Source organism: Leptodactylus fuscus, chromosome 3, assembly GCF_031893055.1.
Source record: "Leptodactylus fuscus isolate aLepFus1 chromosome 3, aLepFus1.hap2, whole genome shotgun sequence".
NCBI classification, from domain to species: Eukaryota; Metazoa; Chordata; class Amphibia; order Anura; family Leptodactylidae; genus Leptodactylus; species Leptodactylus fuscus.
Genome location: NC_134267.1, coordinates 171,333,978 through 171,358,635, shown reverse-complemented (window position 1 = coordinate 171,358,635; position 24,658 = coordinate 171,333,978). Strand labels below are relative to the sequence as shown.

At 39.3% G+C, this 24,658-nt stretch overlaps 1 protein-coding gene and 1 long non-coding RNA gene across 4 annotated transcripts in view; one reads left to right on the top strand and one right to left on the bottom strand.

Moving 5' to 3' along the window:
- The window catches only part of KCNAB1 (potassium voltage-gated channel subfamily A regulatory beta subunit 1), a 266,191-nt gene extending 249,318 nt beyond the window's left edge, over window positions 1-16,873 (top strand). For all 3 annotated transcript variants that reach the window (XM_075268759.1, XM_075268760.1, XM_075268761.1), the window contains exons 9-14: window positions 3,819-3,904; window positions 7,925-8,045; window positions 11,525-11,619; window positions 13,081-13,201; window positions 13,828-13,916; window positions 15,726-16,873. In XM_075268759.1, the coding sequence (XP_075124860.1) occupies window positions 3,819-3,904; window positions 7,925-8,045; window positions 11,525-11,619; window positions 13,081-13,201; window positions 13,828-13,916; window positions 15,726-15,815 (602 nt within the window). In that variant the 3' untranslated portion in view covers window positions 15,816-16,873. The remainder of the gene's footprint in view (window positions 1-3,818; window positions 3,905-7,924; window positions 8,046-11,524; window positions 11,620-13,080; window positions 13,202-13,827; window positions 13,917-15,725) is intronic.
- LOC142197996 (uncharacterized) overlaps window positions 1-24,658 on the bottom strand; it is a 215,827-nt gene that overhangs the window by 49,827 nt on the left and 141,342 nt on the right. The gene's annotated exons all lie outside the window — the stretch shown is intronic.

The following is a 24,658-nucleotide window of genomic DNA, read 5'->3' as shown; positions in this document are numbered from 1 at the left end:
GATGAGGGGTCTCCCCGAGGTGGATCTGATGGCCACCCAGTACAATGCCAAGGTGGAGAGGGTCTGTTCCCTCTACCAGGAGGACAACCCCTTGGCAGTAGATGCCCTATCAATACCTTGGAGGTTCAGGCTGGCATACATCTTCCCTCCACTTCCCATGGTTTCGAAGGTATTGGCCAAGATCAGTCAAGACCAGGTATGGGTGATTGCCATCATACCGTTCTGGCCAAAAAGGGCATGATTTACCCACCTCATACAGATGAGTCGAGGGAATTACTGGAGGCTTCCACTTCTTCACAACCTGGTAACCCGAAACAAGTGGCTATGCCAGGACCTGAAGAGGTTCAACCTGACAGCCTGGAGGTTGACCGCACCCTATACGGACATGGGGGATTGTCACAGGCCATGCGGACAACACTGGCCTGCTCAAGGGCAGATTCTATGAATAGAAGCTACATGAGGATTGGCAGAATTTACCAGCAATGGTGCACAGAGAATCAACGTGCAATACCAGTTATGGAGACGGTATTGGAGTTTTGGTAAAGCGGGCTGGAGAAAGCCCTCACCCCGGTGACATTAAAAGTGCATGTAGCTGCCCTTTCAGCCGTATTAGGGATAAGATTGTCTCAAGATTCGTTGGTAAGTTAATCCTTAAGAGGGGCCGGTGGCTCCAACCCGCAATCCAAGTCCTAATCCCCCAATGGGATTTAGCTATGGTACTGCAGGGGCTCTGTGGGCCCCCCTTTGAACCACTACAAGACATAGGACTAAAGTTCCTCTTCTGCAAAGTGGAATTCCTCTTAGCCGTCACAGCAGCTAAGCGTACTGGAGAACTGCAGGCTTTAGCAGCCTCTGAGCCGTATTTACTATTCTTCCAGACAGGGTACAATTAAGATATCTCCCGGGATTTATTCCAAAAAGTCCCGTCGACCCAGAAAACCTTTCTGGTAAGTCTTTTCAGAAAATACAAGGGGTGTAGAGCCTTGAAGGCAACATTGGCGAGATGGATCAAGGAGGCCATCTCTCAAGCATTCAGTACTCAGGGCCTACTTCCGCCTGAGTTTTAAGGGCACATTCTAGTTGTGCAGTTGCCACGACATGTGGGGAGAGATATTCCATCTCCCTGGACCAGATTTGTGCGGCAGCGACCTGGAGTTCTCACTTAACTTTTGTGAGACATGATAGGTTGGACGATTTTAGCGCGGAGGCGGCTGCCTTCGGTCGCTCGGTATTGACATCAGTTTGTCAGGAAGTCCCACCCTAGGGGGGGGTTTCTTGCTACCTCCCCATCTGTTGTGCTGCTGTGTTGGACGTATGGGGAATGGAGGATTATGTAGATAATCTGTTTTCCCATAGTCCAAACAGCAGCACAAAGCTCCCTCCCTGTATGTTTGGCTTGTTATTTTTCTGAAGGGTTTGGAAATCTCTACTTTAGAACTAACACGAGGAGGGGGAGGTCTGGTGACCTCTTATAGGGGAGGTTCTTTGATTGAGTAAAAGTTCCACCTGTCCTGATTGCACGCAGGGGCAGGAATACCCCATCTGTTGTGCTGCTGTTTGGACTATGGGAAAACAGATTATCTACATAATCCTCCATTTTATAAACTCATGGGTTATGCCATCACTTTAGCAGGAGTGGGAGTGTCTGACCTCTGGGATCTCTTCTGATCCTGAGAATGAAGGAGCAAAGTGTTTTAACCTCTTCAACCACTGACCTATTCGAGGGAATGGGGTTGGTTACAGTTCTGTGCACAGCCAGGTAGTCGAGAGAACTGGTGTGTAAAGAAAACTTAGAAGCGGATGCAGCCGCAGAATGCCATGGCCAAGTAATATGCTTTCACTTGAAAAGATAGGAATGCCTTTATAAAGCGTACCTAAACTTGTATGATAAATCTGATAATTGTCCAGGTGAAAAGAGTAAATATTGTAAAAAAAAAATGTTTAAATGTTTATTTTTTTTTCTCCTGTTATTTCCCTCCTCTCATCCTCTGCACTGATCACTGTATCTGAATACACGGTACAAATCCATGATCAGTGGTCTGTACACAGCTACAGATGCAGCTTATTCAAGTCTATAGCAAGGGGAAGAGGGAGGAGGAAATTGAGTAGAGAGCAGAGATATAATAAGAATTGGCTTCAGCTCATAAGGGTCTTATCTTCGTACAAAGCTGGAAAAATTTCACTTGATATTCCAGCTCTGTGAGAACATAAGAACCTCACTAGAAGCTACAGCCATGTCTCCTTGTCTCTCTGCCCTCTGTCTGTTTGTCCTCCTCCTCTCCTGTTCATAGATTTCAGTGGACTGAGTTGCAAACTGTTTATGGACTCCAGAGTTGCACAGGGTATTCAGAAACAGTGATCTGTGCAGGGGCATTGTGGAGGGGAAAAACAAAGGAAAGAGGCTTTTTCAGTAAAATATGACAGGTTTACTATGTCTGCGCTATTTCGTTATGAAGTTTATAGGTACACTATAAAGACTTCTTCACTTCATTTTTCAAATTGACCAATTTCACAGTAAGACATAAGAGAAAAGTGTGATTTGATTGCTAGAAAACTGCCTTGACCCTTGTATGTTCTTTTGTGAGTGCCAATCTGGTTGATATAGACAGAGCTACTTATAAAAAGCTGGACAATACGTCACTGCGTTATGTGGCCTCAGATGACATATCAATATTATGCGACAGCAACAGAATACAGCGCTGCGGAATATGTTGGCGCTATATAAATAAAATTTATTATCATTATTAACAGAATCTCAGTGACTTAAAAATAAGTATGATGCAATTTTGGGAAGTCAGAAAACCCTTTAATCTGATTTTTATTCAATTAAAAAAGATAACGTTGAAGCAAATGAACTAATTGAAGAAGTTCTTTAAGAGATGGCAAATAAATATCTGAATGATTGTGAATACGGACTTTTTAGCACTACATTTGGCCACAACTGTAACTTAAGTGAACATACCTCTGCCTCATAAATGCAGAATATTTTCACCATTAATGAGAACTGACCTGATTTTTGTGTAATTCCTATTTTAATAACACCATGTTAAAATATTCAAGTGAAGAAATAATATAATTGTCATGATTAGCTCAGTGGCAAAGTGCAGGGCTCTCTGTAACAACACTGCCCTCTGGTGTTCACATGAATAACAATTAATGCTTCCTTTGTAATTTGGAATTACTGTAATTGCTCATTCTTTGGGTCCAAGGCAGCAGCTGCAGGGTCAGGAAAACAATTGATTTTCTTCTATAGAAATAAATAAATGCAGTCTGGTTGCAGAAGCCAATATGTTGCATTGCAGATCTCCTGGCGTAAATATTTTACACACTACTGCTAGCTCTTTTTAGGCCATCCACTGGTATATAAAAGCTGTGAAGAATAAAAAAAAATATCTGTGCTTTTTATGACACATGTGAATTATTACTATTATGTTTAAATGACCACAATTATCAAAAAATAATCAAGCAAATAGAGCATAGCTGCAATACCACTCACAGCCTGTGAGCAGAAAGTGGCACTGTTTTTGGAAATAAGGTTCTTTTTGAGACCCCTATCAATCATGATAATGGAGGTACCATGTACCCATTTTAAATGTAGTGATGGTTGTACAGGCTTGCTGCCACTCACTTCACCTCTATGGGACTGTCAAGAATAAGCAGAGTATCTCCGTCAGTCTGATGAAAGGGACCACAGTATGCTGATTCTTAATGTTCTCTTCTCATAATAATCTCTCATGTATAATATATATTATAATCAAAAATTAAATATTACATGTTTATTACTGTAAATTTAACAGTTTTGCCTTTTCTTTATCTAGAAATTGTCAGAGCAATGTCCTATGTAATTAACCAAGGGATGGCCATGTACTGGGGAACGTCACGCTGGAGTGCCATGGAGATTATGGTACAGTATACACATATTAATACTGTGAACCATTTGTATTGTACAGATGTAGTTATTACTATGAGTAATATGGGATGAAATGATTCCACTAATTCAAGCCAAAGCCCGGAGTGGATTGATCAGCAGGGAGAAGTATAGGAGCTTCCTAGATTTTTCCCATTCCTTTTTCGAATCATTCTTGGCTTTGTCTCAAAAACCACAGCAAAATCTACACCTAAATAAGTTGCATTTCCACCTAAGGCCTCGTTCACATCTGCGTTGGTAATCCGTTTGGGGGTGTCCGCATGGGGTCCCCCACCGAACGGACTACTGAACGCATTGGCAAGCGGTGAGCAGTGAAAGCACACAGACCCCATAGACTATAATGGGGTCTGTGTGCTTTCCACACACTCATCGCATGACAGTACGGACAGGAAAGTAGATCGTGAACTACTTTTTTGTCCGCATGTTCTGTGCGGCGATCTAGCGGCAAGCACACGGACCCAGTTACACTGTGTGCAGAATTATTAGGCAAGTTGTATTTGAGAGGATACTTTTTATTATTGTAAAACAACTATGTTCTCAATCAATCCAAAAGACTCATAAATATCAAAGCTTCATATTTTTGGAAGTTGGAGTGGGTTTTTTTTAGATTTGGCTATCTTAGGAGGATATCTGTTTGTGCAGGTAACTATTACTGTGCAGAATTATTAGGCAACTTAATAAAAACCAAACATATACCCATCTCACTTGTTTATTTTCACCAGGTAAACAAATATAACAACACAAAATTTAGAAATAAACATTTCTGACATTCAAAAACAAAACAAAAAAAATCAGTGGCCAATATGGCCACCTTTCTTTATGATGACAGTCAAAAGCCTTCCATCCATAGATTCTGTGAGTTGCTTGATCTGTTTACGATCACCATTACGTGCCACAGCTTCCCAGACACTGTTTTCCTTCCCTGTAGATCTCACTTTTTATGAGAGACAACAGGTTCTCTATGGGGTTCAGATCAGGTGAACAAGGGGGCCATGTCATTATTTTTTCTTCTTTTAGACCTTTACTGGCCATCCATGCTGTGGAGTATTTGGATGCATGTGATGGAGCATTGTCCTGCATGAAAATTATGTTTTTCTTGAACGATACCGACTTCTTCCTGTACCATTGCTTGAAGAAGGTGTCTTCCAGAAACTGGCAGTAGGTCTGGGAGTTGAGCTTCACTCCATCCTCAACCCGAAAAGGTACCAGCCCATACCAGTACCCCATCTCCACCTTGCTGGCGTCTGAGTCGGAGTGGAGCTCTCTGCCCTTTCCTGATCCATCCTCGGGCCCATCAAGAGTCCCTCTCATTTCATCAGTCCATAAAACCTTAGAAAAATCAGTCTTAAGATATTTCTTGGCCCAGTCTTGACATTTTATCTCATGTTTCTTGTTCAAAGGTGGTCGTTTTTCAGCCTCCTTACCTTGGCCATGTCCTGAGTATCGCAAACCTTGTGCTTTTTGATACTCCAGTAACGTTGCAGCTCTGAAATATGGCAAAACTGGTGGCAAATGGCATCTTGGCAGCTTCACGCTTGATTTTCCTCAATTCATGGGCAGTTGTTTTGTGCCTTTTTTTTATCAACACGCTTCTTGCGACCCTGTTGGCTATTTGCCTTGAAACGCTTGATTGTTCAGTGATCGCGTTTCCAAAGTTTTGCAATGTCAAGACTGCTCCATCCCTCTGTAAGGCATCTCACAATTTTTTACTTTTCAGAGTCTGAAAAATCTTCTGATCAGCCGATCCGAACAGCACGCTCCCATAGAAATGAATGGAAGCACCTGGCACGCAGACTTTGCCAGCGGCCGGCCGGTGTCACAGGTGCTTCCATTCATTTCTATCGGAGCGTGCTGTTCGGATCAGCCGATCCGAACAGTGTTCGCTCATCTCTACTTCTGACCCATTTTGCCAAAGGAAAGGAAGTTGCCTAATAATTAAGCATACCTTATATAGGGTGTTGATGTCATTAGACCACACCCCTCCTCATTACAGAGATGCAAATCACCTGATTTACATTATTGGTAGTTGGCTTTCAAGCCTATACAGCTTGGAGTAGGACAACGTGTATAAAAAGGATGATGTGATCAAAATACTCATTTGCCTAATAATTCTGCACACAGTGTATAGTCTATGGGGTCCATGTGCTTTCACTGCACACCACTTGCCAATGCGTTGGGTAGTCCGTTTGGGGGGGGGGGGTCCCCATGCGGATGTGAATGAGGCCTTACACTGCTACTAGGGTCCTGAAGTCTAAGGGTATGTTCACACAGATGAATTGATTATCCAATGGGAGGAAGAGATTGAAACAGGACACAGAAAAAATAACCGTCCTGCCTGAACCTGCCATGAATTCCACAGCTGACTCTGCTACAGAACCCATGGCTTGAGCCACGCAGCTGGTTAGGTGTATTCATCTAAGTCAAATAATCATGTGAATGCCACAATGGAAATCTAGAGAGGTGCAAAGTCGAGCGGAATTTCAAGTGGAAGTCCACTTTAAATTCCTCTTGGTTTTGGCCATGCTCAAAGGTCACCTCGCCCCATATGAGTAGATCAGTAGTATAAATAAGATGTGGATGTTTAGGGAGACATGATCTCCACTTATACCTCTTATGGCAGGGTAACTATATGGATGTCTTGTTATCTCAGGACTTGGACATATATCAATTAGAAAGGAAACATGAATTTGATCTACTACAGACCTCAAAATTCAACAAATGCGTGGTGATCAATTTTTAATGCAAGAGGGCTGCCAGTTAGGTTGAAAGGGAATTTTTTACAACCATATAGTGTAACATATTCTTTTCTTCTCATCTGTTTTCAGATTCTAATAAGAGTTTTTAAAAAATGTATTTAGACTTTTGAAACATGACTCTATAAACTAAAGACCTCTGAGGGTATGTAGATCCAAATAGTGGTTCTATTTTCTGCACATAGTTATTGGAGCAGCCACCTAGTCTAAGCCATTACATTCAGAGATAAAATTAACAGCAGCCACTTGTAATCCGAATAGTGGAAGTGATTTATTGAATTTTATATTGGAGTGTTCTAAACGTGTCCATCACTTATTATTTATGGTAGATCTAGTGTTATCTATACATAGGTGTTAACTTTGTTGTAATCCCACATGTGATGAGATGATTGATAAGTTATCTCTACAGAACAGGAAGGACCTGTCTATTATAAAGTTTAGAGACCACTTTAAGATTTCATGATTTAATTGATCTGTTGCATATCTGTGTCCTGTAGTGATCCCATCAGATTGAAAATACTGTCCAATATACCTGCAGCACTTTATAGAGGAGGAGAAGATGGGTAAATTAATCTACATATTTGAGGATAAAATCCGTCTAACTTAAAAATTGGTAATTTAAACCTCATTCTAATCTTAGGAGTCCAATGGGTGTTCCCAGTGGATGACTGAAAGCTATATGTGTATGTACACTGAGAAGGACCACCTACTGGACTCCTAAGCCCAAAATCAGCAGAGATATAGATGATTCAATTATAAAGCTATATGACATTTTTTTCCCCAAATAACTATATATTTATCTTCTCAGCTCTTCCTGCTCTATAACATGCTGGCCATAGATTATACTGCATGTTTAATGTGACAGATTCCTTATAATGCTGCAATAACTTGGAAAGCTATGTGATATGGAATAAATAAAGGGGGCATATAGAAGAGATCATTTCATATTATTGTTTTTATGCTAGGTTCACACTTGCCCTCAATGACAATTCGGGGATTTCATCTGCCATTCTGCTTGAAAAATGCAGAGAGAAAAGTTCTGCAAGTGGATACTGGGCAGAAACCCAGCATATCCCATTATAATCTATGGGGTCCATGGGTTTCTGCAAGTAACTGCTTTATAAGCGAATTGGTTTCTGATTTTCGGGTCCCCAAGCGATGTGAGCCCAGTGTGATACAGTAAATGAATGCGTTTCCTTAATATTGTATACTTTGACTGTCTTATAACATACTATCCTTGCAGGAAGCCTACTCCGTAGCACGACAATTCAATATGATCCCTCCAGTTTGTGAACAAGCAGAATATCATCTCTTCCAAAGAGAGAAGGTAGAAGTTCAATTGCCGGAGCTGTACCACAAAATAGGTAATAGCAAATTTCCATATTTATATAAATCCTAAATGTATTATCTCATAAGATGTCTCCAGCTTCATACAGCTTTCCCAGATGTAACTTCATAACAAATCTATCTAGTTGTATAAGATGCAATGGTTATGGTAAGGCACAGTGTGCTACCACTGCAGGTTCTGCATTATTGATTTGGTTTTCTGCAGAACTTGAGAGAACTCCAGGTGCTAGTCCACATGAGATGCGTAGTGGATTATATAAGACTGCACTATGAGAACAATATTATGTAATATCACACTGTATCAATCCGAAGACATCAGAAAAGCTAGAACCTCTGTTCAAAATTATACAGGAGCTTGTCTGGACTCTGCATATGCCTTTCTGCATCTCCCACCACCACAACTAACTCTCCGCTACCCGTTTCTTTCCATTATAGCAGTCTTGTACCTATCTGTGTATGTGTGACATATCATTGCAATATTAAGAAATATTCCTTTTGTAATTTCTCTGTTGAGGAACTACCAACCCAGACTAGTCCCCCATTTATAAATACATAGTTATTAAAAGAAATTATACAGTAGCTACAAAAAGGTGTATAAAAACCACTGAGATCATGACTTCTGTAATCACCATATAATACATTGGATTGTAAGTAAATGAGAAAGGTTCCCTAGGACCCCACTCCTTACTCAGACTCATTTATTTCAGGATATTGGTGATAGTTACCTGATAATCTACTTTTTTCTCAGTTAACTATTCTATCTTTACTGTAATGGAAAATCATTGACTTCAGATTTCCATCTTCATTTGCAATACCTTCCAGTCAACTACACAAACCCTATGCTGATCTGATAGTTATATTCAGGTTGACTCCACTGTGCATTTTGCAGCAATACATGTATTACCTACAGTCCTGTTTAAACAAACGGCACACCCCAACTTTACAAATACTATTGTACATGAGCCTAGGTTGGTGATGTTGGCGGAGAGGGGGGGTTGGGAGCTGGCAGTCCTGCACATTCTTGGGCGACCCATCTGGGATACAACCCTTTTCGGGCAGCTTTGCCTACATCTGCTAACTAGACATTAGAGTATCTAGTTGGCATATTGGGCACCAAAACTAACTGCATTTGATTGTTCAGCAATGATGGGAGCCTTTGGTGACACAGGCCAACATAGATTCACATCAACTCACAGCCTCTAATGTGGCTACACATCACCCCTCAAGAGGTGGTTACACTCCCCCCTAATGCTAGATGCAGTCACTTGTGGCAGGCTGGAGCTTTGTAGCTCTTCTGTGGCACTAACATGGTGCCCACCTTAAAGGGTGAGAATAGGTTAGGTCAACTGAATCAAACAGTGTTTTCCCTTGGTGAATCAGCGCCTATTTTGCTGAGATGTCACTTTTTATTTGTCAATATGCAAGTTAACTCTTTGAAGACATGAGGGCATTGTCTTTGCTCCAAAGAGGTAAGTGGCAACACCCTTGTTGCGCGAAACAGTTCATTGCATATTGAGAAAAATATTTAGGCAATGCTTCACAAAGGTTAAACATTATTTGGATTAAGTGACCCTAATTTATCTATTTTTGAAGCTGGTGTTCTGGTGGCAGACTATATTTAATATTGAGTGCTAAGTACCCCTATGACGAGTTACATAGACGAAAGCCAGGACAACCCTATGGTATCCAATGACCAAGCTACATCTCCCTGTAAACCAAGTGCAATAAACTTCTTTGACATAGCGCAGAACAATCATTCTTCACAGGCAATAGACTCTTTCATCGGCACCCAACAACACCCTGCATGACACATTTCTTACCTTGGGCATATATTTCCGTATCTCCACTTTGCTGTGCCAATAACATATGGAAGTCAATGTAATGTAAGAACTGACAGAATCAATATACTTCACACAAAACACTAGCAAACAATATCAGCTAACAATTTTTTCTATGTACCAGCTGAAAACGTGTCTATTGTCACATCACAGCAACATTTCAATGGAAGCTTCCAAGCTCCGGCAGACAAATAATTTTTCTCTTGAAAGTACAGAAAGAAAACAAGGCATGTGGTTGCTTAGTCAAGGATGAAAGTGAAGGCACAACAGGCTATGGGGTCCCCTTCTGTCTTAGATTCTTGCTGCTGTATTTCAGCAGTAGATAAAGGAAGAAAGGGAGGCAAAACAGTCACAGTGCCTGCAGGGTGCTACAGCATTCTTGTTTGTTCTAGTCTCCCGTTTTTTTTTCTGTAACTTTGGTTCATCAACATTACACCTACATTTTCAGATTTTAAATGGCATTGAGGGTGAGACTATTTACCAGGGGCATAGCAATAGACGGGTGCAAGTTCTCTACAACATAGCAAGACACCACTTGTATAGATAGTATATGGTAAGTGAAGGCCCTGTTACATATTTTACATTGGGAACTCGGAGCTTCAAGTTATGCCTTAGCTATGTAAATGAGGCCATAAGTGCCTTAAGATTTGATAAGTGTTTCAGGGTTGTCTTGCTTAACCCAACCAACCCCTCCCCATTGCTCTGATTTACAGTGCTAGCACCTTTGTCCCAAACACTAACCTGGAGTCGTTGCACTGTCAAGCAGAACAAAGAGGTAGACATATTACATAAAACCATAAAGCCATAACATGTATTTGCTAGGAGTACAATCAAAGGCATGTGTGAACATGTGTACAGTATATATGCCTTATCGAATGATGGGAGTCATGTACAGCAAAATGAGCTGATTTAAATGTAATGGGGGTCTGTCAGCTGCATCAAAGGCTGTGATTATACGTAGAGATTAGAACATATTGCCTTGTCATATAAAAGTTATTGCAGAATTAGGATGGTGATCCTACTGATATAATAATAAGGTATATCTGACTCTGTTCTGACCTACGATTGTCACATGAGTCACAATTTCATTATCATGGAAAATGAATTACATATATATATATATATATATATATATATATATATATGCTGTTCTTTTGAATATCACTCAGAACGTCCATCTAATGTTTGCTGAGTGGTTCAGTGGTGACAGAGTGATTTCTATTATTGTCCACTGCAGTTGATGAGAATCAGCTTTCTAGAATCAAGCACTGAAAATTTTAGTTTAAGGCTAAGGCCCCGTGTTGCAGAAATGTAGCGTTTTTTTCTTGCAGATTTTTCTGTGGATTTCTGCAACATGGGGCCATAACCTAAATCAGTCACATGACGCACATCTCCAGTGTGGCTTATTAGACTTTGCAGTGTGTACACAGATGTTTACAGTCATTCAGTTCACAGGGGATACAACTATTTTATAACGCACAATCCCTTTCAGTATAAAATGACTGTATAATGAGTATTCCATAGAGGAAATAAAAGCTACACTGAAACACAAGCAAAACTTCTAAACAACTTCTAATTGTAGGTAGTCTAGAACAAAAAAATTAAGCTCATAAAGTATCTGTGATGAAGATAGGACTTGTGAATGATTTGTTTTACAGGAGTTGGTGCAATGACGTGGTCTCCCCTTGCTTGTGGTGTCATCTCTGGAAAGTATGAAAATGGAGTCCCAGAAAGTGCGAGAGCATCACTAAAGGTAATAAAAAATGCAAAAGATGTAAAAAAAAAAATAGTTCAGAACAACTTCACAAGTGATGATAACAAACAAATCAACATCAAGTGATCAAAATGTTTAATATTAAACAAAGTACCCTCCCCTCAGTCTATCCTATCTTATCCTGTCCACCCCAACCTCATCCTGTTCACCTCTATTTTAAACCAACTAAAACAGTCATGTGTAGAAAGGGAGGTACAAAATGTGAACAAGTAAATCCTGAATGTAGTAGATGGTTTTTGATGTTTTTGGTTTTCTCATCTGTGTTCTATCTGCATGGAGTAGATACACAGACCCATTGTCAGTGAATAGGGCATACACACTTTAGTTTTAAGGAAAACGTACAGCATATCCGATTCTGGTCCGTTTTTTGTAAGTGAATAGCATGTTGAAGTGCAGTCTATTACTTACTAAGACTACACACTGAACTCACACTGGCCTGCACCTGTTTTATTTCATCTTATTTTGTTGTCTATGGAACATAGCGGTACCACAGTTCATAACAAAAGAAATATTGTGTATGAATATGCCATAAGTGACATATTAATGATCCATACATCACAGATTTGTATATAGTTGTGTATATTTACCTACAGAGCTATACTTAGAGTTATAAATTGGTCCCTGCTGGAGGCAGCAGTATATACTAACTGTTGGCTAAAGAGAGAAACCAGCATGTAAATAAATTATGTAGATGGAATTTCAAAACTACATTACATCTTCCTAAACAAAATAATGTGGTTAAAGGGACTGTCCAGCCACAACAATTACATTTTATTGTTTGTGTAATTAAAATTTCAATTCAATTTCAATTTTCCAATATATTTTTGTATCAATTCCTCAGTTTTCTAGATCTCTGCTTGTTGTCATTCATTCTTTACTTCCAGTTGATACAAATCATGTGATATACAGTCCATGGTCACGTGATATACAGTCCATGGTCATGTGATGGACACAGGTGCAGGCTGATATCTGATTACTGTGCTGTGACTATAATGGGCTGTGCACCTGTGTGTCCATCACATGACCATTGTCCATTTATCACATGACCTTGAACTGATTTCTATCTACTGGAAGCAAGCAGAATCAATTAAAGCAAGCAAAGATCTAAAAAAACACGAAGCATTGATACAGAAGGTATATTGCAAAAATTGTGTAACTTTTCTGTATACAAACAATTACATTTATTTGCTGAAACTGAACAACACCTTTATTTATTTATTATTTGTCATAAATATATATATATATATATATATATATATTGTATATTTTATATATATATATTGTAAAATTAGTGACTTTTGTTACATCTAATACATGAAACTACTTACAATTCTATCTATACTTTATACAATTCTTTCAAAATAAATAACATATTCAGGATTCATTCTTACAATTACATTTTCTTTCAATCTCGGATTCTGTGATGTCACGATTAAACAGTGTTACCAGTGGTTAAAGGACAAAATACTGAGTGAAGATGGGCGCAAACAGCAATCTAAACTGAAAGATTTGACACCAATTGCAGAACGTCTTGGATGTACTCTGCCACAGCTTGCTGTAGGTAAGAAAATATACATACATATCTGGTAATTCAATATAAACTCTTTATATGTGATCTACATTGACATTAAAGCTACTGCCATGATAGCAGAGAAAATGTGCCATACTTACACAGTGTGGAATTGAGCCAAATAATGTTCACATAGTGGCCGGAAAGGGCCTTATTTCCCCCCACAGAGCCTAACAACGAATACCAGTTCAAACTATTCCTATACATTAGCCAGAAAAAAAAAAATTATGTGAAAGGATCAACAAATTTGATATTATGTCATGAAATTTCAATTTTAATGCCGATGGAATTAAAGTTTAAGTTTTAAGGATTTTGCTGCGGTGCTGGACTCCTCTTTCGATTTATATATGTCACTGAACACCTCTGAGCAAGGGGACCTTAGTTTTTCAGATAATCCCTGGTACTGTAATATTTTCAGCAACTTCAACAAATCACAGACAGTAAAGTCTTACTGACTCATTCTTACCATTTTATACATAGTCTCATGGACTGTCAACATTGACCATTGTGGGCTGACACTTTTTTTGTGCGCCATATATGTGGCTATAAGCAATGAAATAGTGCCCTCTAGTGATCCATATAACAGTGTCATATTTTGAAATCCATTTTTCTTCTAGCTTGGTGTCTACGGAATGAGGGAGTAAGTTCTGTTCTGTTAGGATCATCTAATCCAGAGCAGCTGATAGAAAACCTAGGAGCCATACAGGTAAGTGGATATATTATGCACAACTGTATACTATGAGAAAAAGTATGTGCAATATATACAACTTCAATATACCTATTATATACACATATATAAGCATACTTACCAACCTTTACATAGGTAATATAGGGACATTTAAGACGTGCCCATGAACTGCTCCAAAACTTGTAGAGCTGGACATATTTGTCAGAGATTTTGTATAGAATGTGTTTTTGCAGGCTGCGTTCGTTGCGATTGTTTCAGAAAATTCAAAATCCAAATGACACTGGATATATGAGCAGTAAGGGGGTAATTTTCTGTAGGTTATAGTGAGTTGGGTTTGTGCCATTACCAAAGCGGTGTTTGCCTTCCTCTAGATCAACTTGTTTTTGTAAGTATAAAACAGTTAGCCATGATGGACTTAAGTCTTTATTCCACATACTAATTACTATATATATGTTTCCCTATATACAGTATACCGCATGTTGTGGGCTAGCATCTAGGACACAGAGCAGGGTACATGCTGGATTGGAACTACACTACTGTGTTTGTGGGACATACAGCTGTCCACTGTATGTTGTATCACAAGTTGTGTAAAAGTGCACATACGACCCTTTATAACGGCTGCAATTGTGAATTGTGATACGTAACAATAGCTGTACGAAAATGACAACTTCTCATCTACCTGGTATTTGTTATATATTATCTGTACATGAAGCCACTTCTAATGTGCACTATAGCAAGAGCATAATGGCCACAAGAGAATAATACAATTAGATGAGGCAATGTAAGATGTGTCTGATCTTTAGTCTCTTGCAGAATGAATTGATTTGTCTCTATAAGTTGGATTTTCTTTTTCCTAAAGGACTAGCAAAGCTTGTAAGATTTCTACCAGTCTATTATATATTGTTGGAAGAAGGCAGATATAAAGCAAGCAGTAATGGCAGCCCTGGCACATGCAAGAATTTAAAGAGGACTTGTCAGTACTCCGGACATGTATATTTATTTTTAGTAATAATTGTATTTCTAATACACTCAATAAATCTGGACCATCTTTCCTTGTCACTTTAAGTGAAGCTGTTCCTCTATTATACTTCATGGAAATGTGTGCCTTTGGTTGTAGTGTATCTCTACATGGTCTACCATTGTACAATCAGTGATTATGCTATCAGATTGCATAGGGACACATCCTTTTGACAAATAGAATGGTAACACCCAGTTTATTAATAAATTTGTAGTAGTAACAAGTGGAATGGCACAGTACAGTGTTTTAAGAAAATATGCTCCAATATTGTAAAAGGGAACCTACCACCATGAAAATGCAGTGTAATCTACAGACAACATGTAATAGAGGAAGATGAGCTGAGCAGATTGATGTAGTTGTGTGTCAAAAGATTCAGTATAATTGTCATTTATTCATCTGTCCTTTCTCTGTTTATTAGAAGTAGTTGAGTCCAGTGGGCGGTCCTAACAGTGATTGATTGGCTGTCTTTATATGCACAGTCACTGTTAGCACCGCCCACTGGACTCAGTCACTCCTTCCATTAATAAATAACAAGTTGTACTCAATCTTTTCCCACAAAATATACAGCAATCTGCTCAGCATCTCCTGCTATATAATATACCTGCAGATTAGACTGCATTTTCATGGTGACGGGTTTCCTTTAATTCATGGAGAATGTAAGCATTGACTAATACAGACGTGTCAGGATTGCCATCAGGTCCACTTTACTGTAATTGTGATTCATGCATCTCCCGCCATGATTTGTCCTTGTGTTGTCATTGCTAGCAGTGGGTCTATAACATTTCCTCAATTATGTTCTCTGTGTGCAGGTCCTTCCAAAGATGACATCACACATCGTGAACGAGGTTGACAACATTTTGGGAAACAAGCCATTCAGCAAAAAGGATTATAGATCATAACCTACTGCATGAAGCGCAGTCTGCATGGTTATAATAGTGCCCTTTATATATTACTGGATCACACATTTAATGGATTTCCCAGATACTTGCTCCAGTACTTGTCATGAGTGGGATTGCTACCACAAAACCTAGAAGCACATAAGAAAACCTGTATATATTCTTTGTACTTGTTTCTTACCATTTGATTTCATGCCTACTGCTTATGCTGAGATATAATGAATGCCATTGTAAATGGCAGTATGAATACAAAGACTTTTGTTGGATGGAAGAATTTCTAGGAGAGACATGTAATATGCAATCTGTTTTATTACAGCTTTGTTGTTGTGCGGGGCGAGAGGGGGCGCCATTCTGTATTATACTGGGTATTGAGGTCCGAAAACTATGCATCAGCCTCAAACATTACTACAGCTCTATATAAAATGCTATCTACAGTATCTGTGTGGTATGTAAAGGTTGCAGAATGACTTATATGAAGTATAAAAAGTTCACTTAATCTGCATTTATATGCTTTTTGAAGATGATGGCTTTACTGTAAATATGGCCCAATTGTTCATTGTCTATATATGAGGCTGTTTTGGGGTTTCAGGGCCAGGAGTGAAAAGTTTACTTAGAAAATAGTCAGAATTCTTTTTTATGGTTTAAATAGAAATGAAGGCACTTTAAAACTAAAGACTCTGCACTGTTTTCATAAAGTTTATTATTTTCTTCATGTGCAAATCCAACGAAAAAATTGAAATTTCAACGGGGTCTTGTTTAGATAACCTCTTGTCAAATTCAGGACCTCCACCAATTAGCTAGCACAGAGAAATTTTATATAAAGATGAAGAGTGTCTCTGTCAATGAAGGACCCATCCCATCGTTTTCTAAGGTCATCACGTAATGCTGCATTTTCCCCAGTGATGGCGCTGCAGTGGAACTGAATGCTTGCTGTCAAGTTTCCAGACAAACTGCATATTAAGAGTCTATGGTTCAGGTTATTCACACAGAGGACTGTCTTAAGAATGGAGTCATGATATAATCCAATATACAGGAATTTAGGATATCATCTAGGGTCACAAAAAGCATGCCTTGCACATCTAAGTCATGGCTTGAAATTTGGTTTGTCATGAATTGAATCACTTCAAATAACAAAATAATTGTATAAACATCAGAAAATACATTTCTTTTTGGATTATTTATTGAAATATTTGCATGTGTAGCTTTTGTTCTTTCTATCCTTTCATTTGTAGCAATCGTGCTTTTACATAAGCAGGATATTATTGTAAAGTTTATAGGCAACCAAAGTTAAAGAGAGCTGCACACACTTTTTTTTTCCATTTCTGTTTTCATATTCATAAATAATTTGCATGGAAATAATATTACTAACGCTGCTGCATAAAAATAGCATCATATGTGTATGTATGTCTAAAGACAAGTGTTCTCCTCTGTGTCCTCTGCCTGCTTTGTTAAGGAACATTACTTCAGCTGATCAGTCCAGTGTTGGAAAACCTACCCAAATATCTTGCTGCATGTTATCCCTTGTATACCATGTTAGAGATTACACATAGACTTCTGCTGATACTTATAGTTACTTACAACCTTAATTATAGGCTAGAGCTGCAAATAAATACTGGTTTAGGTATCGAGCTGCAGCAAAATAAAAATGGTGCGGAAAAGATTGTGGCAGAAACGCATCACGTCTTTTTCCATTGCCCCTATTATAACTATGCGAAAATACCATCATTAAAGAGGACCTTTTACATCCACCTACTCCAACTCTTTTTGGCCTTCAATAGGTGTCAAAAGGAGCTGGAGTTGGTGGATGTCATGATAGGTTCCCTTTAATATGTGTCTGACATGCTTCTTGACTGTTTCCAATAGCATTTAGCAAAACTGTGTATTACAGTTTGGACTATAAATCCAGTGTATGAATGTGATTCTAAATGATAAAATAAGTAATGCTGAGATATTGATTTATGTCCATATAAAAACTTTTCTCAAAAGTGAAAATACCCTTCAAATATAATTGATATAATTGGTAAAAAAAAAAAATATTTAAATCCCTATTCACATGAAAGGCCGGGGCCCCACGGGACAGAAATGCTGTGATTTTTGGAAAAATTGCGGCGTTTTAGAGTAATGGCAAAGTGTATGGGAGTCTAGCGAATCCCATGCCCACTTTGCAGTAAAAAGCATGGTGCAGACACGCTGCGATTTCCAAAACCGGCGCGTTTTTGGAAATTGCAGCATGTCAGTTCTACCTATGGAAACACTGGCGGTTTCCCCATAGGTATAATTGTAACAGAAAGTCCTCGGAGGAAAACTCCACAAACTTTCTGTCTAAAGCGCTGTGGCAAGAACCGCAGATCATTGCCGTCTCTGTTTTTCCCACAGCACTTTATTGCTGCGGGACATCACGTGGGGCTTTAGCGAAAGAGTTGAAAGGCCAGAAGAAGCCCCAAACCACTTCTTAGCACCTACAAAATATGCAAGTGCTAGCTTCTCCTCAGATGCAATCTGTTAACCCCCTCCAAGGGTATTATGGTTAGAGTGATTGCTCTATTCCTACCTAACATGAAACCCAATGACATTATAAGCCTCAGCTTCACCTCTGCTCATCGCAACCTTATTGCCTTCCCAAGCATAGATGGGTATGTATACAGATATATGGCACTATGTATTTTAAAAGAAATTCTTGTCCTTTCTCTGTAAGACATATCAGCCTACATGTTTGTTAGAATTTATGTACAATTCAGTAATCTATTTGCAGCTTTTTATATGAAGCATATGTATATCGAAACAACTCCATCAGACTATGGTGGGTAAAAACAATGACACAATACAGGGGATAATTCTGCATAACTTATATTCAGGTAAATACCATAAAGTTTACCTTATACAACCTTTATTCTTACTTTAGATGATACATTAGAATTGCTTTAGATGAACTATCATGATTGCTGGTTGTATGTATGCTAAAAACACTAAAGGATCTTGTTTTTTTATATATTTTTCCTAAATGTACCTAATCTGTAAAAAATAAGAGAATTTGGATGTACTGAACAATGTAAAGATGACAGTATGGTATTTTTGAACATGTATATTTTATAACAGAAGGTAATTGGTGTCATTTCTAAGTAAAATGTAATGCTCACTAAGACTGCAGGGAGCTCTTTTTGTATATTTACATCTGATCATGTAATATGGTTTGTAACAATATACACATGTTTATAGATGAATAATCTGATAATTATTATACACTTGAATATAAAACAGTTTCAGACTAAGGCCCCACATAGCGGGCGGCAGTGAAATAGCGCTGCAGGTAAAACCGTGGTGAAAACGCATCATGTTTTTCTCCCACACAGGTTTCCTCTGTGTACTTTCTGCTTCCATTATGCCTATAGGGAAACCACCAGCATTTCCGTAGGTATCATTGATATGCTGTGATTTCAAAAACCTCAATGTTTTTGGAAATCACAGCATTTTCACTGTGCCTATTTTTCTGCATATGTGTGGACAGGATTTACTAGAATCCCATCCACTTTGCAGTGACCATAAAACAGTGCGGTTTTTGCTGCGGCGTTTCCTCTACGGGTAAACCAAAGTGTTTGCGCCACGTGGGGCCCCGGCCTCAAACAGTTTTGGTTCAGAAGCCAAACTTTAACACTAGCATTCATGCCTAACACAAACATTACTTAAAGGTACACTACAAGCTAAGTATATTCACTGTGCTCGGACTAGTCACGGGTCTGAGCAGGCGACTCATAACAGAGATTCAAAGAAAACCAAATATAAAAATCCCTATGTCATGCTCCATTCTCTAGACCTCACAGTTTTGGTATAACGCAGTGTGCCAGTATTGCTTGACGTGTTTTTTGTGTATGCTCAAGTATAGAACAACATTTCACAAATGAATAAAACAGGTGTATATAAGAAACTTTGTAATACATATTATTCAAGGAATACGTTTCCTTCTCCACTTCATCAGCATCAGTTTTGTGTGTATTTTCAGCAGCTCCATCCTACTCCTTTCCTCTCCATAGATTTCTATGTAAAAAATAGCATAGTCTGATAACACTAGGTTCACACTAGCATTTAAGTCTCAGTATGAGACTTCAAAGTACTGTACCAAGCAGCCGTCTGCTGTCAACTCCAACGGTACTCAGGAGTATATCACAACGTAGGTAGTACAGGAGAATGGAGATGGTAAAGCAGCAGGGATCCTCAACACCCACAAGGGATAGCCAATATGGAGAAAAGGAACGACCAGCAACGGGGAAGATACCTCACTTACGCCAAGAATATTGTTGATGATACACAGTGTTGATGTGACCGAAATAAATTTGCGTGTGTTTACAATATTCTCAGAATGAGCGCGGTATCTTCCCCGTTGTTAGTTGTTCCTTTTCTCCAGTATGAGGCGCCATCTCACATTCCATTTTAAAATAGGCTATTATAATCTATAGGGTTTGTGGGTTTCCGCGGATAACTGCTTTTTCAGCAGATTGGGTTTCTGTTTTTCGGGTTCCCAAGCAGACCTGAAGAATGATAACCCTAACACTAGTGCGATCCTAGCGTAAATGGAGAAGGAAACATATTTCATTAATAAGGTATATTACCAATTTTCTTATAATCACATGTACTATTCATTATGTTTTACAGATGGAGCTACATTTTTAAGGGAACATGTCACACTGAATATGCAGTGCTAACATAGAGCAGAATGACCTTACCCAATTCACATACACTCACCGGCCACTTTATTAGGTACACCTGTCCAACTGCTCGTTAACACTTAATTTCTAATCAGCCAATCACATGGCGGCAACTCAGTGCATTTAAGCATGTAGACATGGTCAAGACAATCTCCTGCAGTTCAAACCGAGCATCAGTATGGGGAAGAAAGGTAATTTGAGTGCCTTTGAACGTGGCATGGTTGTTGGTGCCAGAAGGGCTGGTCTGAGTATTTCAGAAACTGCTGATCTACTGGGATTTTCACGCACAACCATCTCTAGGGTTTACAGAGAATGGTCCGAAAAAGAAAAAACATCCAGTGAGCGGCAGTTCTGTGGGCGGAAATGCGTTGTTGATGCCAGAGGTCAGAGGAGAATAGCCAGACTGGTTCGAGCTGATAGAAAGGCAACAGTGACTCAAATAGCCACCCGTTACAACCAAGGTAGCCAGAAGAGCATCTCTGAATGCACAGTACGTCGAACTTTGAGGCAGATGGGCTACAGCAGCAGAAGACCACACCGGGTGCCGCTCCTTTCAGCTAAGAACAGGAAACTGAGGCTACAATTTGCACAAGCTCATCGAAATTGGACAATTGAAGATTGGAAAAACGTTGTCTGGTCTGATGAGTCTCGATTTCTGCTGCGACATTCGGATGGTAGGGTCAGAATTTGGCGTCAACAACATGAAAGCATGGATCCATCCTGCCTTGTATCAACGGTTCAGGCTGGTGGTGGTGGTGTCATGGTGTGGGGAATATTTTCTTGGCACTCTTTGGGCCCCTTGGTACCAATTGAGCATCGTTGCAACGCCAAAGCCTACCTGAATATTGTTGCTGACCATGTCCATCCCTTTATGACCACAATGTACCCAACATCTGATGGCTACTTTCAGCAGGATAATGCAATGCCATGTCATAAAGCTGGAATCATCTCAGACTGGTTTCTTGAACATGACAATGAGTTCACTGTACTCCAATGGCCTCCACAGTCACCAGATCTCAATTCAATAGAGCATCTTTGGGATGTGGTGGAACGGGAGATTCGCATCATGGATGTGCAGCCGACAAATCTGCGGCAACTGTGTGATGCCATCATATCAATATAGACCAAAATCTCTGAGGAATGCTTCCAGCACCTTGTTGAATCTATGCCACGAAGAATTGAGGCAGTTCTGAAGGCAAAAGGGGGTCCAACCCGTTACTAGCATGGTGTACCTAATAAAGTGGCCGGTGAGTGTATAGTTTTGCGGCAAAAGGTTCAATATAACTTCAACTCAGTGACTGCCATCCCTGTATCAGTTTGCATAGAAAGATGGCTGACAAATTACCGAGTAGGACCACCCATTGGACTCCTAAGCTCAGACTGAGCTGAGCATGACATAAATAAACTAGAAGTTATTCTAAAACGTTTCTATATCTCTACAACATGACACCTGCATATTGATCTGCAAGTACAGTGTGAGACATTTGCTATAACATTTTACATATTAGTTTACCTGAGATCTTACTAATATTGTAAAGAGATTGCAAGGATGGACAGATATCTTTTACAGTGTTATAACTGAGTTAACTGGGTAACTAGATGTGCCCCAAAAGTTTACAGTACATAAATGTTAACATACGCTTCCTATTTACCCTTTATTTGACTTCAGCTTTATATTGGATGCATCCATATATACCCACTACCACCTTCTTCATCACCGCTTTAAGTGTTAAAAAGGTCAAACTACTCAATTTTATATTATTTTTGTCCATATACAAGTGTAGTTAAATTGAACAATGAGCAGCAGTATTGGTCCAGGAATAGCTGGTTTTATCAATAAAGATCTACTGGCAGACATTGGTTTTTAATATTTTGCTTATCTAAGAAAGTATATTATTAAGTAGAGAAAATTGCTTTTAGCGTAATTTTGAAGTATATTAAAGCAGGTTTATGAAGGATTTCATCTATGTATTCGCCGCATGGTAATGTAAATGCTGCATGTAGACTTCAATAACTAACTCATATAGATAAGTAGAGGATATATCTACAATATTCTTGACCTGTCTCGCTATGAGATTGATCTATTGATACACTTTGAATCCTTCTCATTCCATTTGTCCAAGACAAATCAGGGTATATAATGGGCTATACTGGAGCGTAGCCAGGCTCAGACTGGCCCACGGGGGAGTAGGTGAGTCTACCAGTGGGCCCTTGACTCAGGGGGGCTAGTGGGCCCTAGATACCCAACCCCTGCAAGAGTGGTGCATGGTACGGTCCACTCACTACACTAAATACTGATAGTTAATATACAGCACCTCACACAGCCAATGCATCCGTGTAAAAAATTGGGTAGAATATTTAACAAATTACCCATTTTATTATATATAGCTGCATTCTGTGACTGTATAGTGGGTCCCCAGCAAGAACCCTACAGGTGGGCCCTAGGCCTAGGTGCTCCAGTCCAATACTGAGTGTATTAATCAAGAATTTGTTCACATAGTGCAATATTTATGCAGTTTTGAATTATTTATTTTCCAGCAGAAAAAAACAGGTGTAGAGTTAAAAAAAAGAGAAGTATATAGTGGCGTAGCTATAGGAATTGTAGCAGTCACAGTTGTGACGGGTCCCATAAGTCAAAAAGACCCACCGGCCCTCTCGTTACTCTAGAAGTGATGGGTATTTTTTAATCTTTGGCAGTCTATGTATCCAAAATCTTTCTTTCCTGTTCTCTACACTGAGATTTATGAAACACAGGCTCCCTGACCTGCCCCTTAGCTTTTTAGGATATCGGTAGCACGCTCCCTTCAGTAAAAATAAGTTCTGGTACACTGATGTATCAAATAAAAAGGATTTATTTAAGATGACGCGTCATCTTAAATAGCTCTTTTTTATTTGATACATCAGCGTACCAGAACTTATTTTTACTGAAGGGAGCGTGCTATTGGTGTTTTTTGGGGGTATATCCGCCAATCACTATCCTGTGTTATCTTTCGACCTTTGAGTCATAAGCCGTAGACGCTGCCCCACGTTTTTCGGTATACATAGCTTGATTACATACCAAAAAGGCGTAAGACAAGTTGACGTATTTCTGGAGTCCACAAGGACTTATATGTGAATTCTCATATGTACCTAATTCTTAATTAGAGCGGCCACGCTTGGTAATTCTATACATTTCGCTTTTTAGGATATCAGTAACCATTTAATGTTCAAAGTACGGTAGACCATTATATAGCCAACTAAGGGAGGCCGCGGAGAACAATGCAGACTGAGCAAATGGAAGGTGTACAAGTACTCTCACAGCACGCCAAAAAGGAAGAGACTGCTGAGCTACTCGGGAGATTTTGTTCCAGTCCCAATATTGCTATTAGAAGAGATGCCACTTGACATAAGTGCACAGTAATCCCTTGTTGTTATTTAGAACTGGTATTTGACCATTATATAGAAGTATACATATATAGAGAGACAGACAAGAGAGAAAGAGGTATACTATTGTACATCTCTTTGTATCTAAGCCTGCCATTACTGATGTATACTACTAAATATACACCTGAGCCCTTGTATCTAAGCCTGCCATTACTGATGTATACTACCAAATATACACCTGAGCCCCTGTATCTAAGCCTGCCATTACTGATGTATACTACCAAACATACACCTAAGTCACTGTATCTAAGCCTGCCATTACTGATGTATACTACCAAATATACACCTGAGCCCCTGTATCTAAGCCTGCCATTACTGATGTATACTACCAAACATACACCTAAGTCACTGTATCTAAGCCTGCCATTACTGATGTATACTACCAAATATAAGATAAGATATTCCTTTAATAGTCCCACAATGGGGAGATTTCAGTGATACAGTTTCATAGATGGTACAGTAGTATATAACAAGAGAGAAACACATAGAAGCTCATGGCAGATAGAGAAATCCTAGGAATCATAGCAACTAAAAAGGAAAGAAACACAGACACACTGCAGGATCATTTAGTTCTCTGTGCGGAGTGATGTTAATAATACAGCCGAATGTGGTTGGAGGACACGAGGAGGGGGGGTCACACCATGTAGATATAACAGGCAGAAAAACATTTTTGCAGAGGTGGGGGACATACGCAGCTATCATGATAAGATGTGGTAGTTCTTG